We start from the raw sequence: 17,010 nt of genomic DNA on the forward strand, positions 1-17,010 counted from the left end.
CAATAACAAATGTAAAAAGGATATGAAAGATTATTTCATTACCAAATTTAAAACTTTTGACAGTTTGACATAAATTGGTACTTCAGATGAACATGGAGCTGAAAAAAATACTGTGTTTGGCAAAAATTTAGCTTTTGCTATTATGTAGTGTTTCAATATGATTGTAAACTTGTTTATCTAGATACATTTTGATGGATGGAACCATGATTATGATTACTGGATTGATGCTGACAGTGCTGATATCCACCCTGCAGGCTGGTGTGCTAAAACTGGTCACCCTCTTCAACCACCTATCAGTAAGTTCCATCTATTAAATCTTCCGTGTAAGGATCACATTCATCTTATTAGTAGAAGCTTGGAGAAGTAATGATTTTCCTTCAAATACAACTGTTTGTTAATCAATACAGCTGTCATCTGCCCAACTACTGTTTGCGCCAGTGAAGTTCTTTAAATTTGTTTTCATATATTTTTATACAGACTATGCTAGTGACCCTTTGGTTAGTCTTACATGAGATGTCCAGATGAAAATGTATAGAATGTTCAAAAGCCTCCATTTCACTTGTATTGTCTTTTTAAACAATAACTTCAATAAAATTCCAACACTTGGGGGAAGTGCAGAACACAGTCTGCGCTGACTGGCTCTTGCAAACACAGACAAGATGTCATTAATATTCAAAAGTCATAGCCCAGTGATAACATCAGTACCTGACTTATTTTTAAATGATGGAGGCCTTCACAGTGGGATTCCTATCAGCAGATCCCAGGTAGGAAGTGCAGACTTCCAAAGAGAAGTCCTGAAGTTTAGCTTACCACCAGCTTCTCAGAGTACAACCCCAGGAGGAAACAGTAGTCTCCTCCAACCTTAATGCCAACATTCCCTTACACCATGCTACCCCTTCAAACCTTTTGATGGCATCGTAGAAGCATTACTGGGTAATGCTTAATCACTAAAGTAATTAGTGTGTGTCCTCCTCATGATGCTGTTACCCCTGTATTTTCTATGTATAAGAAAATGCAACATAATGTTCTCCAGAAAACATGTTATCCAAGATAATATAACTATACTTCATTCATCTATATACTGATCTTCTTTCAAGTAGCACACAGGTTTTTTTCAAAGCTTGATTATCTTCACAAATTCGAGGAGATCTTAACTATAGTTATGATATTAGAACTGCTTCAGTGTGAAGCAAGATGACAAGAAGATAATAAGAAACCATCAAAAGCATGCTCTACAATTTTTGCAATCCCACACATGCATTTACAGTCAAATTTTCAAAACACTGAAGAAGGACCTTGTATATCTATACATTGAACAGAATGGAAGGTTATGAGAGTGTCAAAGGATCTGAGCACAATCCCAGAATTGGATTATTACCAACCATCACCTTTCAGGTATCTAGGCTTATTTAAATACCTCATCCCAGTAATGATAGGTGGGGTTTAGGAGCCCAGGTAGAAGATGTAGAAACCACTAATACACACACAAATGCCCTGCCAAATTCATTGATTTCAGCTGACAGATTTTGTGAAAGTGGATGACTGAAAATAAAATCACATGCTTCTTCCTAAAGGTCAGTAATTAAGTGATGGAAATATAATATTTGAACTGCATGTAATTTTGGATTCAGAATAGTCTTCTCCTTAGTAGACGGAGGGTAGTGGTGGAAAGGTGTTACTCTGGTTGGAGGTTTGTGACCAGCGGTGTTCCAGAGGGATCAGTGCTGGGGCTTCTGTTGTTTGTGATTATAATAAATGACGTGAGTGTAGATTGGTGGGTAAGTAAGTTTGCAGACAAAGATTGGTGGAGTTGTGGACAGTGTCAAAGGGTACAGCAGAATATAGATCAGTTACAGATATTGGCAGAGAAGTGGCAGATGGAGTTTAATCTGAGCAAGTGTGAGGTGCTGCACTTTGGGAGATCTAATGCTGGGGGGAGTGGTGGAAGCAGATATGATAGTGGTGTTTAAGAGTATGTTAGATAGACACATGAATATACAGGGGATGGAGGGACATGGATCACGTACAGACAGAAAAGCATTAGTTTAATTTGGCATTGTGTTCGGCACAGACATTGTGGGCCGAAGGACCTGTTCCAGTGCTGTACTGTTCTATATGTTCCATATTAGGCTTTCTAAAACAAATTAAATTTTATGTCTTCTCAAATAATAAAAATGGGAATAAGTGCACCATGAGCTTTTGATTCAAAGTTAGTAGTACTTAACTAGAGTGGAAATATGTCCCATCCACATATAGTAGTGGCTTTGCGTTGTCCTGGACTTGTGAGATTGGCTTCAATGGATAACTGACATGTACTAATTCAGGTTTTGTAATTATAAGTGACAGGGTGCAGGTTTCTATTCCTATAAATCTTGCAGGGTGCTCTTAACCTTTTGAAACACAAACTCTTTATTTTAAAAAGAAACTCAAACTTACTTGTGTGAAATAGATTCTGTGCTATTACCATACCTATCCATCTTACTCTTTTGGAAAAAAAAAGTGCCTTGTACATTTTCTGTCAAGGTATTCACTGTCAACATGTCGTATTTCAAAGAAAAGTGAAAGCATATAAAGACCCTTACTCTTACTAACCCCTAAACTTCATCTCTCTACAAGACAATACCTTGACCAGGATATCTCTTAATTGATATATATTTAAATTTTCCCTGTGCTTACTTACAGAAATCAATACAAGGTTCCTATAGGACTCTGTGTTTAATTAACAGATATTAGATTTTGTGACATTAAGCAACAAACGTGCAAAAAGAGCCAGCAGCTAATGGTGAGGCAAATCAGTGGCAAAAAAGATGGAGTGGTCTAGGCTGTACTGAACTGACATTGAATAAATTAGGCAAGGAATTTGCCTTTTTTCCAACTCTTCATTTGAAAACCTTTTAATAAACAATTGGTAGTGAAGTAGCCTGGTGCAATGCACTGAACAGGAGCCCTGTGAAGTATCATGTCGAAAGTGTGCATCAGCTGAGCTGAAGGTAGATGTTCTACAGTTGATGCAGCAGTTTAGAATAACTTCTGTATTACATTAATATGAACTATGGAATTGAGAACTAGCCCTTGTGCTCTGGATCTTGGCTATAAGACGTGCTAGTAAGGCTAATAAATTATGCAGGTATTCAACATCTGCCACTTATGGAACCATCATTTAATCTGGTAGAATTTGTACCCATGTTATGGTGAGGAGGTGGTAGCTGTTTGCTGGGGCATACCATGAAGGGTTGTGGTTTTGGAATCTGGTTCCTCATTAGTCAGGGCATTGAATATAGGAGTTGGGACGTTTTGTTGCAGTTGTACAAGATGTTGGTGAGACTGCACTTGGAGTACTGTGTATAGTTTTGGTTGCGCTTTTGTAGGAAAGACATCATTAAATGGGAAAGACTGCAGAAAAGATTTGAGGATGCTGCCAGCACTTGGGCCTGAGTTGTAGGGAGAGGTTGGGCAGGCTAGGACTTTATTCCTTGGAATGTAAGAGATTGAGGGGTGACCTTGTTAGAAATCACAAAGGGCATAGGTAGGGTAAACGTACAGTCTTTTTCCCAGAGAAGGGGAACTAAAAACGAGGGCATAGGTTAAAGGTGAGAGGTGAAAGATTTAAAAGGAACCCAAGGGGCAACTTTTTCACACAGAGGGTGGTGCATATATGGAATGAGCTGCCAGAGAAAGTGGTTGAGGCAGGTACAATAACAACATTTAAAAGACATTTGGATAAGTTCATGGATAGGAGGGGTTTGGAGGGATATCGGACTAGCTTGGTGGGCACCATGGGCAACACGGACGCGTTGGGCTGAAGAGCCTGTTTCATGCTGTGTTACTTGATGATTCTAAGTGAGATTTCAGACTTAAATCTGTGATTAATGAATGATTGTACTCTTTGGGAAGAGAAGTTAACCATTGTCTCTGAGGTAAACATGCACTCTAAAATGACATGTTGAGTGATGGCAGTTTGAAACCAAAATAACATTTAGTAGAAGATTAGTAATTAAGCCATGCAATCTGCAATAATCAAGGGTCTTGTTGATTGACTAGATAGTGCAGTTTACAAATGGGTTCATTAGGTTTTTTTTTCCCCAGACTGAATGAGTTCTCCACACTCAGCCTGAGATAACAAAACATGGCAGTGTCTGAACAGAGTGGTACTGACTGGTCAAACAATAGGAAGCTTAGCAATATCGTGCTGCAAGGTCACATTGTCTGGCTTGGATGGAGATCTTCAAGTCATCTGAATTTGTTCATTCCCTTCATAATCTGCTTCAGTGAAAAGAGAAATTTTGCCAAATTATTTTAGATTATTCCAGCATAGATCAAAATGTTATTGGGTAATTGAAGCAGAAATATCAGTGTAATCTACTTGCTTAGAATCATTGGCTGTTATTCAATCAGGATCGACGTGACAAAGAGACAATGACTGGTGAATGGCGTGTTTTTAAAAAAAAGCTTTAAATCATTCTTCAGCTGACACAGGATAAGAAATAGAAACATTCTATTAAAGTTATTTATATCAGAAATACAAAAAAAATCAATGCTTTTGACAAGACAGGTGCATGGAATAACTTGTAAGCTTTCAGGAAACATTGTTTAATTTAGTAATTTAATATGCTCTAACGCAAGCTGGTCTCAATGTGAAGTTATGTAAACTTACGTGTCTGTATTTTTACAAGTCCTGGACATTCATTGGTATGTGGAGGATAAATGAATGAGGAAGAACAAAGGTCATTAATTTTAGTTATTCCTTAGTTCTGCCTACATAATCAAAGATCCTAGCATCTGCAGTCTCTGTTTCCATCATCAAAGTTCTTTGTACATCTTGACTCATTGTTACTTCACCGTAGAATAGTAGTTACTTTCTAGATTAATTAAGTTCACCTTTCAATAGAACTGAGCAACGTTTCCAAAATTGAAATTTGTGACTGAATGAATAAGACTTTAAAATCCATATATTTAGTATGTATTGTCAAACTCTTTTTAAAAAAAAATACAGTACCCTAATCTTGAACATAGCATTAAAGTTAGTACAGGGTTTTCCAAATAGCTCAACAAATAAATTAAATGAGCAGATGATCCACACAGACCAGAAAGATACTGGATTTAATCAACACCTTAAAAGATGGTAGGGGAATCATTAGTGCTGCATTGCCTCCCTGTTTTTTGTGTGTGTGTGTGTGTGTAATATATATATATTATCCTACCTTCTGGCTTTAACCTGTCTTGTTGGTTTTATATATATATATATATATAGGGAGGGCAAGAAGTCTGGACACAAAAGTAAATAAATTGTTTTCTGGGGAAAGTTTTTTAGCTTTTACATGAAGAGGTTTCATTACAAAGAAGAGTGATAGACATTCTTGTATCCTTCTCAATTCTAACTCATTCAGGATCTAGGCTTTGTGAACTGTTTAAAAATTTTGATTTGACACTTTGAGGGCAGCAGAGGAGAGCTCACAGCTCCAGTGACCTCGATTCAATCCTGAGATCCAGTGGTGTCTGTGTGGAGTTTGCATGTTCTCCTTTTGACCAGGTTGATTCCCCCAAGTGCTTGAGTTTGTTCCTATATCCCAAAGGTGTGCGGGTTAATTGGCCACTGTGCATTGTCCCTGGTGTTTAGGTGAGTACTGGAATTTAGGAGGAGTTGATGGGAATGTGGGGAGAAGAGATTAGGAAGTCAAAATTGATGGGCTAAAATGACCTTCTATGGCAAAATGGAATATGGTAAATTTGATATGGTTTGCAGAATTAACTGTTTGTATTTTGATGCAAATAGGCCCATTGGATCTGGTGGAAGCTTCAGAACAAGGAGGATGCCCTACTCCAGGTTGTAAAGGCATCGGCCACATAAAAGGAGTGAAACATTCTGGCCACCACAGGTAAAAGAAGTGTTTGCTAGAAAATAGATCAATTTTGTTTTTAACATTCAGAGTAGAATTTGATGTTGTCCTTTAGTTTGTGCTCAAGTCCCTGGAGTTCCATGAAACAAAATCCAGGCAGACATTCCAATGCATTGCAGAAGGAAATTCTGTCTTTTGGGTGAGCTGTTCAGCTGAGGCCATCTGCCACCCTCGGTGGAAACATAAGGTCCCTTGTCACCATTCCAGACAAAGTAGAGTATCTGAGTAACTTCTTATACCTCAAACAACAGCACTGAAACAAATTACCTGGATGTTAGCTCAGAGTTGTTCTTGGGAGCTCTCTACTTAAACTGACTTGCATTTTCTACATTGCAACAGTGACTCTACTTCAAAAAGCACTTGATTGGTGATTAATCACTTTTGGCAACCCAAGGTTGTGAAAGCTTTTACGTAAATGCAAGTTGTTCTGGTGTTTGTTTATATACCATGTTCTATATCATTTGAATATATTGTCTAGAGGAAGTGTTGTTTATCAGTGGCATACACATTTTATGGGCTGGATTGTGCTAGGCTAAGCCTTCTGTCCGTAATCACCATTAACAGTCCCTACCTGCCTGCACTTTTCTGGGCTGGTTCTGGAAGACTTGCCTTGCTTCCTTTTGAGTTGAGCAGCAAGGTCCAATCAATGACTGACTGGGGCTCAAACAGAGGTCAGGATTGTTTCCTGTCAAACCCGTGATTGAATTTGACATTCATGGATACAGGGGGTCCCCGGATTACAAATGACCTGACTTAAGGAAATCTCCCATATATTTTAAAGCATTTTTCAGGTTTGTCCCCAGTGAATCCCCATTGAAATCAGTGGGTCTCTGACTCTTTGCCAGGTCTGTCTAGCACAGGATCTAAGAGGTGATTTCCCCAATAATGTTTCATAACATACTTTAATGACTGGAGATTCCATTAGTTTAGGTAGTGTTAGGGTGATTATAATTCTTTCATTTCATTGAATAGCAAGTGTATGTAGAGCGATACAATATGGGTAGGTATAGAAAACGGATATTTCTGACTTGTGGACAGTTCTCAGCAATGGAACCTTGCATAACCTGAGGACTGTCTGTCTTTGGAAATTAGTAAAATTGGATAAAATCACAAAATTATTGGTTATTTTCTTAAAAACCCACATAAATAAATACAGGAATCTTTTCCCTTTGCCTCCTAACCTGCAGGTCTGGAATACTGAAATTCCCCAACTGAATCCCCATTGGAGACAGTGGGTCTTGGATCCTTTGCCAGTTCTGTGTAGCACAGGATCTAAGAGGTGATTTCCTCAATATTATGTTGGGGAAATCTCAGCAAGATTCTGTAGCACCATTGGATTCCATCGAATATGAAACTTTTTGTTTTTGGCTATCCCTTGTTTGAAATGGGATTCAACATCATAACATTTGTATTATCAAGAGTATGGAGTGATTTGGCTACCTTTAATGATTAGTTATAAGCCAATGAGGTATCTGTCAGAATTGGTATGTTGCTATTTGCTACATTAAGTATAAATTTTAAATCAAGTTTCTAAGGAAAATTGTTTGCTATCATTTTCTTATTTTATCATGGTAGGACTTTCTGTACATTTTTTGAGATTGATCATGTGTACATAAGAATAAAAAAGGCAAAAGCCCTAATGTGTACAGTATCACTGACATAAATGGCTGAAAGAGGATCAAGCTAACATTGTGCAAATTTATATCTTGCGGTCTCTGGCTGCCATAATTTTATGAAACTAGAGTTCTGTTCTCCAGTTGTTGGAAATGGTATTGTTAATCAGAAATCTCCACATCATTATTTGTGTATCAAAGCAAGTTCATCATCACCACTAAGGGATAAATTACTGATCTGTTTACATTTGAGAGAGGGGTATCTAGCTGAGATTGTTCACATTCTTGGGCCTTGATTTTGGATGGTTGGAAAATAACTGCTATGTTAGCTTTTCAGTGACTTGTATCTGCCTTGGTATTAATCTAGAATAAGAGGTGTATATATAATGTTCATAATAATCATTAGAACAAAATAAACAAGAACAGGAGTGGGCTAATCAGCATAGTTAGCTGCTCCACCATTTAGTAAGATCATGACTGATCCAATGGTGGCTGCAACACCACATTAACATTCTCTGCTCAGACTCATTCAAAGTATTGCTCTACTTTGAATATATTCAGTGACTCAACATCCACAGATCTCCTGGGATAAAGAATGCAAAATGGTCACTCCTCTCTGAGAGAAGGAATTCCTCCTCGTTTCTGTCTTGAATGGATGACCCCTTTATTTTGAAACTCTGCACCCTGTTTCTAGATACTGTACCTCCACTAGGGGAAATGGCCTCTCAGCATCTACCCTGTTAATCCACCCCAGAATATTGTATGTACAATAAAATCACATCTCATTCTTCTAAACTGCAGTTAGTATAGGCCCTACTGCCTAACATCTCTTCAGCTGTCAACTCTTCCATCCCAGGAAACAAACTAGTGATCTTTCTGTGCACTGCCTGAAATGAAAGCACATACTTCTCTCAATAAGGAATCTAAAACTGTCTGCGGCACTCCAGGTCCAGCCTCACCAGCACCCTGTAAAATATGCATCAGTATGTTCTTATTCCACACCCCTTACAATAAAGACCAACGTGCCAGTAGCCTTCCTACTTGCGTGCATTACCTCCATGCCAGCCCTTTTGTATTTCCAGATCCCCAGATACCTTTGTGCAGTTTCACTCCATTTAAATAATAATTTGCTTTTTCACTTTTCCTTTCAATTATACTCAATATACTGCATTATACTCCATCTACCAATTTTTTGGCCGACACACTTAACATTCATGTAATTTCTTTTTGGGCTTTGTGTGCTTCTCGCAACTCGCTAACGCATCTATTTTCATATCATCAGAATAATTGTCAGTCCCTTCACACAAGTCTTTAATGTATATTGTAAATAATTTGAGGCCCTAGCACTGAATGCTGTGGCACTCCACTGGTTTGTTACTGATTGCGAATCCAAAAATGCCCCAATTATTCTGACTGTGTTTTCTGTTAGTTAACCCCTTCCCTTATTTATGCCAATATAGTACCTCCAATCCCATGTGCTCTTGTGCAGTAACCTGGGATGTGCCATCTTATTCAATGCCTTCTTACCCAAATTCACTACTGTTGGATCCTCAAAGAATTCCAGCAGATTTATCAAACATGATTTTCCTTTCATAAAACCTGTTGACTCTGCTTGGTTGTCATAAGATTTTGTGAATGTCCTGCTATTATGTCTTCCTATAATGAATTCCAGTACATTCCCAATAAGCGATGTTAAGCTATCTGGCCAAAGTTGCCTTCTTTCTGTCTCCCTCCATTTTTGAATGGTTATGTCACCTTTGTGGTTTGCCAATCCTCTGGGACCTCTCCAGATTCCAGGAATGTTTGATAGCTTACAAGCAACACATATCTCTGCAGGTACTTCCTTTAAGACCCTAGATCCAGGAGACTTGTCAGACTTTAGTCCAAATAGAATGCCCAGTACATTTTTTTTTTCTCCAGTGATAACAGAGCACTTTAAGTTTTCCTTCTCTTTAGCCCCTTGATTATCCATTGGAGCTGGGATTATTTTAGTCTTTTACCCTGAAGAACCGATTTTTAAGACTCTCTGGTATTTCCCATTATTAATTCCCCAGTCTCATCCCCTAAGGGACCAATGTTTACTTTAGCTACTGTCTTCCGTTTATATTGCTGCAGAAGCTCTTGCTCTCTGTTTTATATAATGCAGTCATGGTATCCATAGTAAAATCAAGACTGGCTGTTAGGTTATAATAGGTTAATTAATTTCAAAAAGTGACCTTTAAGCAGATCAAAAAGTAGAACTGGGCAGATTGGTCACACGCAAGTTGCATACAATGGACAGAACACAAACGATCTATTTCAACTAGGGAGGACTGGGATATTGCGAGGATTAAAGTTATTTCTCTTGTGTCAATAAGCTGAATGTCTCAGTTGGGACTCGGCCATTACTGGTTTTGGAATGATACTGCTTCAGAGAATTTGGAGGTTGTGCTAGTTCTTGTGCAGAGAAGGTGAGATGGAGAGGGGCAGACACCAGATGGCAGTGATCCATACTTGCGGTCATCTAGGCTCCACAAAAAATGTTACCTAAAAGCTTTACTCTTACCATTTTTTGAAACACCAAGTATTACTAATTATGCTGCTCAGCAGTAAGCTGCCTTAGCCTCATTACTGGATTTCACTATATTTGAGTGTGATTAACCCTTGTTGCTTTAGTGATAATGTCCATTGAGGTTGTCGGTGAAAAATCATGAGACTGGCTATAAAGCATTTGAAACAGCATTAGAGTGGTTTACACCTAGAAACTTGCTGAAGCAGAACTTGTGCAATTCCTACTAGGAGAAAACCCAATTTAGTGCAGCTTCAGACACATTGCTGTACATCAACCTGAGGAAAGGTGGCAGCCCTTTAAGGTACACTCGATATGGCAGCCACAGAGGCTGAAAGGGGGAGGGAGACATCTCCCACATTCACTCAAAGCAGTGTACAAGTGAGATGCACACCTGGGTAGTTCTGTGTGCTATGAATGCCAAGAGACCCAATAGGGCCAACATTAGAGTCTGGTAGGAAATGTCTCTTTTAGATGTGGGAATCCCCATTTTTTTAAAAAAATGGGCAAATAGATTTAATGTCCTCATGAAAAATGCTCAGGTGAGCTACAAACTGAGAAGAGTTGTAGCATACCATTTTGCTAATTAGATTAGACATTCATTTATTGATGTCATCTGATCAGTACAAGTAGATCTGCAAAGCAACTTGTGAAGGATTGTTAAATCATCTGCCCCCCCCACCCTCCCACCTGATTAGTGACATGGTACATTGTTGGTGACCATTGGAGTATAGAGAGGACACTGGCTTTGCTTTGGGGACTATGTTTTTACTGGTTCGTTATGAGAACCATTTCTATGTCAGCAAGTCTCTTGTAGCCCACTTGCCCAATTCAGCCGCCACCTATATCACTCTCTTATTTTGGCTACTCTTCAGGCTATGCTTCTTGGCCCTCGGGTACCTGCTCTCTTTGCTGCTCTTCCTCTGGTATTGGCTTACTGCCTTCAGCTACTAAGGTTTTACAATGAACATGCCATGATGAAGTCTCTGCATCTGGTTGGTGTACACTGGAGGGCAATGGTACTTTTTCTTTAGAAGATGAATGCCATTTTCTGTAATGATTTGTTGCATCTTTGTTGTTCAGTAATAGTCAGAGCACTGATATGAAGAGCCAAAAGAATAGAAAGCAGCTCTTCTCTCCCAGGATCCATCCAACCAGACAGTCTGGTCACACAAAATGTCTGGCAGTTCAGTCTCTTTGTGGATGAAGGTGTCTTGAACGTGGTATTGACCATGACAAAATTCTCTGAAGATCCACATCACTGAGGATGTGGAAACCTAATGGGAATATGTGCCATCGATGCCTGCTAACATCTGTAGGAAGTCAGAAATGCTAGAAAATTCCACTGCTTATGACGTTACCTCTTCCTCATTACAATCAAAGTAGATGGAATCATTTAAGTAGATAATTTACCAAAATTCTCCGGACTCTGGACAGGTCCCAGTGGACTGGAAGACAGCGAATGTCACGCCACCGTCCTTTTCTTAAAAAAAAGGATGTACGCAAAAGGCAGGTAACTAAAGGCCAGTTAGCTTAACGTCTGTAGTCAGGAAAATGCTTGAAGCTATCATTAAGGAAGAAGTTGCAAGACATCTGGATAGAAATGGTTCCATCAGGCAGACACACCATGGATTCAGGAAGGGCAGGTCCTGTTTGACAAACTTGCTGGAGTTCTTTGAGGACATGATGAGCGCTATATAATAATATAGAGGAGAACAGGTAAATATATACTTGGATTTCCAGAAGGTGTTCGATAAGGTGCTGCATAAATGACTTATCCATGAGATAAGAATGCATGGAGTTGGGGGTAATGTATTGGCATGGATAGAGGATTGGTTAATGAATAGAAGACAGAGATTTGGGATAAATGGCTGCTTCTCTGGTTGGCAGTCAGTGGTGAGTGGAGTGCTGGAGGAGCTGATGTTGGGGCCGCATACATGAACAATTTGGAAGAGGGGGCCGAGTATAGTGCATCTGCATTTGCTGGTGACACTTAATTGAGTGGGAAAGCAAATTGTGCAGAGGATATGGAGAGTCTACAGAGAGATATAGATAGGTTAAGTGAGTGGGCAAGGGTCTGGCAGATGGAGTACAGTGTTGGCAAATGTGAGGTCATCCACTTTGGAAGGAAAAAATGGAAGATCAGATTATTATTTGAATGGTGAAAGATTGCAGCATCCTGTTGTGCAGAGGGACTTGGGAGTGCTTGTGCATGAATCTCAAAAGGTTAGTTTGCAGATGCGACAAGTTATCAAGAAGGCAAATGGAATGTTGGCCTTCATTGCTAGAGGGATTGAATTTAAGCGCAGGGAGATTATGCTGCAACTGTACAGGGTACTTCTGAGGCCGCACCTGGAGTACTGTGTGCAGTTCTGGTCTCCTTGCATGAGTAAAGATATATAGGCTCTGGAGGCAATGCAGAGAAGGTTCACCAGGTTGATTCTGGATATGAGGGGTTTGCCTATGAGGGGAGAGTGAATCGCCTGGGACTATAATCGCTGGAATTCGGGAGAATGAGAGGCGATCTTTATAGAAACATAAAATTATGAAAGGTATAGATAAGAAAGAGGCAGGAAAGTTGTTTCCACTGGTAGGTGAGACTAGGACTAGGGGACATGGCCTCAAGATTCGGGGGAGTAGATTTAGGACAGAGATGAGGAGGAACTGCTTTTCTCAGAGTAGTGAATCTATGGAATTCTCTGCCCAAGGAAGCAGTAGAGGCTACCTCATTAAATATATTTAAGACAGATTTTTGCATAGTAGGGAAATTAAGGGTTATGGGGGAAAAGGCAGGTAAATGGGGCTGAGTCCATGGCCAGATCAGCCATGATCTTATTGAATGGTGGAGCAGGCTCGATGGCCCGGATGGCATCCTCCTGCTCCTATTTCTTATGTTTTTAAGTACAGGTGAGCAGTAAACTGCGATATAAAGGGAAGATCTATGTTAGCCACTCATAAAGATCCAGCAGCAAGGAAGTTCAGAGTAAGTGTGATGTAGACCTTGATGGAGGGAACAGTCCAGGTACAAGACCATGGCTGAAGGTCCTCCCTCAGCTTTCCACTCTGAGTAGACAGTCATTGACAAGAGGACATTCAGTAATGGAATGTTATCAATGGTGTCATCACTGAGGCACTCAGTGAATGAGTATCCTTGCAGCTATATGTTGGCGGTGTAAATTGCATCATGGCCTGTGGATTTTGGAAGGTGTTTGAGCAGGCTATAATTGGTCTTGAAGCTGCCTAATAACCAGGTATTCTGATGTCTTCAAGCTGTTGCTTCAAATAGTGATAGCAGCAACAAAGTAGCAAACTGTGCTCCTACTTCCACTGTGACTGATCCAATTTTAACTGAGCACATATACTTTACATGCATAAATGGCTATTTAATGCATTGTACAGGACTCTATTTCTGAATTTTCTCCCACAATCTTCAATTCACAGTTGTTACAATATTACATGTTTGATATAATCATCTGAGGATAAAGTTCTGCTCTATTATCTTGCACGGTGATATCAAGTATTTACTTGCTTTTCAAATTGGATTTTGTTCGGTTCATCCTCTGAATTTAAAATTAGGTACAATATTTATGATGGGCAGAATATACTGATCAAAAGGAGTGGAATAATGCAGAATGACATATCTGAGCAGTTCTCTTTGTATGTTTTCAAAAAATGAATGCATTCAAAATGATGGACAAATTTAAAACTGTGTTAGTTTTCTATGCAGTTTGGCAATACTTGATTAAGTTAAATGTATCTGATCGTCGATTATTTTAAGAGGCATAATTATTTATAGTTACCAGTCCAGGCTATAAATACATATTTACATTTATTTACGGGAAATCTCTTGAGATCAAATTAAAGGATAAGTGCAAATTAGAAATTTATTTTGGAGTAAGAAACATAAGCAATGATGTGTTTCTCAATATAACACAAGTTTCTCAATTTAACAGTCCAAAAAAAAACTAGCTATCAATTGTGTTTTGCTATTTTATATTTTCATTGAAACCATTTAATATTAATTGATAAAGACGACTTTTGGTACGCTGGCCTTCAGTCAGGGCACTGAGTACAGAAGTTGAGATGTTATGTTGGAGTTGTACAAGATGCTGGTCAGGCTGCATTTGGAATATTGTGTTCTGTTTTGGTCACCCTGCTATAGGAAAAATGCCATTAAGCTGAAAAGAGTGAAGAGGAGATTAACAAGGATGTTGCTGGTTCTTGAGGGACTAAGTTACGGAGAGAGGTTGAGCAGGTTAGGACTTTATTCTTTGGAATGTAAGAGAATGAGCGGTGATCTTGTAGAGGTATATAAAATCATGAGGAGCATGTATGGGGTCAATGCACAGTCTTTTTTCCAAGGGTTGGGGAATCGAGAATTAGAGGGCACAGGTTTAAGGTAAGAGGGCAGAGACTTAACAGGAACCTGAGGGGCAACTTTTTTTCTCCCAGGGGGTGGTCAGTATATCGAATGAACTGCCAGATGAAGTGGTTGAGGCAGGTACATTAACAACATTGAAAGGGTACTTGGACAGGCACATGGATAGAAAGGTTTGGAGGGATATGGGACTAACTTAGATGGGAATTTTGGTCAGCATGGACCAGTTTGGCTGAAGGGCCTTTTTCTGTGTTGCATGACTCTATAACTTGCCTACAAAGTGGAACACTTTTTCAAAAAGTTTGGAAGTATTTATCCTTATTTTTATTTGCACGACTATTCAAAAAGGAAAACAAATGCTAAAAGGGCAATGTAAAAGATTGATTAAATTGCATGGTGATTAAAGCATTATCATCCCAAAGGAAAAAAAATTAAAAATGTATGTTCTATACTACTTTGATTTTCAGAGCACTCTCACAGTTCTTGGTTTTGTTTTAGTTTTGACTATTTACTGTAGGAAAATTAATTTGACATGTATTTAATCTTGTGGGAACATAGAAAGATAAATTGCAGTTCTCAAGTTGTAGTGCATAAGCCACCAACCATGGTGTAAAGTCTGAATTCTGTGGACAATTGGCAAATTCAGAAGAATAGCAATATCAAACAAATGAAGGTCCAGAACATCAGAATGTTACTGATAGGTGAGTAAGATAAAAATTAGACATTTTTCAACTACTTTTCCTAATAAATGGGGTTCAAACTTTATTGGCAGTTACTGGGCTATCAGTGTTTGTACACAGTAGCCCCAGGATTGCATTGTAATGAGGGATCATGGTTGAAGCAAGAAGAATTAGTTGGGAGAAAATATAACTGGCTGTCAGCAGCCAGTTTCCTTTCCGGTTATTCAGATACCTGTATCGGTATACTAACATCTCCTGGTCTTAATATCTATTACAGTAGAGTTGGAAATGACAGTGCACATGATGTCCTTTTCAGATAGCTGAGTTCAATAGTCTTTGACTGATAAGGCTGTAATTTCACAAGGCACTGCAGAAATCACACGCTTATGGATGGGCTTCCACTTCAAGCTAAGCACAAAATCTGAAGTATTTCTGAATGCTACTGATGAACTGTAGCACAGAAGGAAACAGATGGTGCTGTTGTATTAGAGATGGCACTCTTGTATGCTGCTTAGCCAGGAGCCTTGATTAGACATGAGCATTAGAAGTTCATATCTAAACTACATCTCCAGATTATGTTGATTCTGCAGGCAGTACCAGAGGTGCTTCAGCAGGCAATTAATTAATCTCTAAAATTAGTTTCAGATAATACTAGCCAATTAATATTGACATGCATATCAACTGCAAGACCATTAAATCTAAAGTTTTTAACTCTGGGACTAATGAACTCTCATTTCTGAAGAGAGCATTTACATTTTTCATTATTGGAAAAAAAAATCAATTCCCTAATCTACATGGTAGTCTGCTTTCTGTTACCCTTCCCAGAGCTTTGCCATTTCTATCACTAAAATGCAGTACATGGGATAGCTTAAGAAATACAGTTAAGCTTAACTATGTGGGATCTTGTTACAGGTTCACTTGGTTGTCTACGTGTATTGATGCATGATTTTATGTTGAGACTTTAGTTCACATGCCAATGCTTTTATCAGTCTTGCACGTATGAAAGACAATTATCTCTATTTATTTAATCATTTATTTATTGTTCCCATCCCCTCCATCAGCCACCTCACCACCCCTAGCCCTCCAGAGTATAACACATTTATGTGCTTTTTCAGGTTAAATTGTGCCACTTTGCAAATCCAGCCAAGCATTTCCTGCTGTAAATCACATTTATGCGGATGAGCTATTTACTGGGTGACATCATTCCTGCAATACTCACTCAGAGTATTGTCAGGAGAAATTAGTCGCATTGAACCAGAGCATGTCTGCTGTTGGTAACCCAAAAGCAAGTTTTCATAGCACTGCTTGCACTGCAGCTGTGTGATTTTTTTTTCTTTCAAAGAGTCTCCCTGAGCAATTCCCAGGCCTGGTACTGCAAGCCCCACTGGGGTAGGTACTTAATGTTTTAACCTGCTGGTTCTTATCGGTCCTCCACTTCTACCACCAAGGAACACGAACACACACTTCCCTGACACACTGAATCAATCCGTGGTTGTGTTTGCAGGCCCCACCAGTGCCAATCCTTAACTCTGTCCCCACATCCAGTCTACCCTTGATTGTCCTGATTTCCATGTGTGCTCTGAAGAAAAATAGTTTTTCCTTGCTTAAAGCCAATTCAATATAACACCTGGCACTATTTCATATGGCAAACCATAACCAAAACAGCTGTTGGAGCACAACCTGGTGGCTAATTACCCTATTAGGAAATCCTAGGCAGCACCCTTTTTCATAAACAGGTACTTTTGGGAGATGAGTGCTGCCAGCAAAACCCAGAATTTGTTCTTCATCTGTAATTGCTTTTGAGAAGTTTACAGCGAGCCACATTGCCTGGTAATTTAGGTATAAATTATTGAGTCAATTAAGTGTCCTATGTTCTTAAGGGATAAACTAAGTT

General features: G+C 39.1%; 1 protein-coding gene across 6 annotated transcripts in view; it reads left to right on the forward strand.

Moving 5' to 3' along the window:
* Positions 1-17,010, forward strand: part of l3mbtl3 (L3MBTL histone methyl-lysine binding protein 3) — a 102,710-nt gene that overhangs the window by 52,906 nt on the left and 32,794 nt on the right. For all 6 annotated transcript variants that reach the window (XM_052024434.1, XM_052024429.1, XM_052024433.1 and 3 more), the window contains 2 exons: positions 182-296; positions 5,774-5,876. In XM_052024434.1, the coding sequence (XP_051880394.1) occupies positions 182-296; positions 5,774-5,876 (218 nt within the window). The remainder of the gene's footprint in view (positions 1-181; positions 297-5,773; positions 5,877-17,010) is intronic.

The sequence above is a fragment of the Pristis pectinata genome, chromosome 10 (assembly GCF_009764475.1).
Source record: "Pristis pectinata isolate sPriPec2 chromosome 10, sPriPec2.1.pri, whole genome shotgun sequence".
NCBI classification, from domain to species: Eukaryota; Metazoa; Chordata; class Chondrichthyes; order Rhinopristiformes; family Pristidae; genus Pristis; species Pristis pectinata.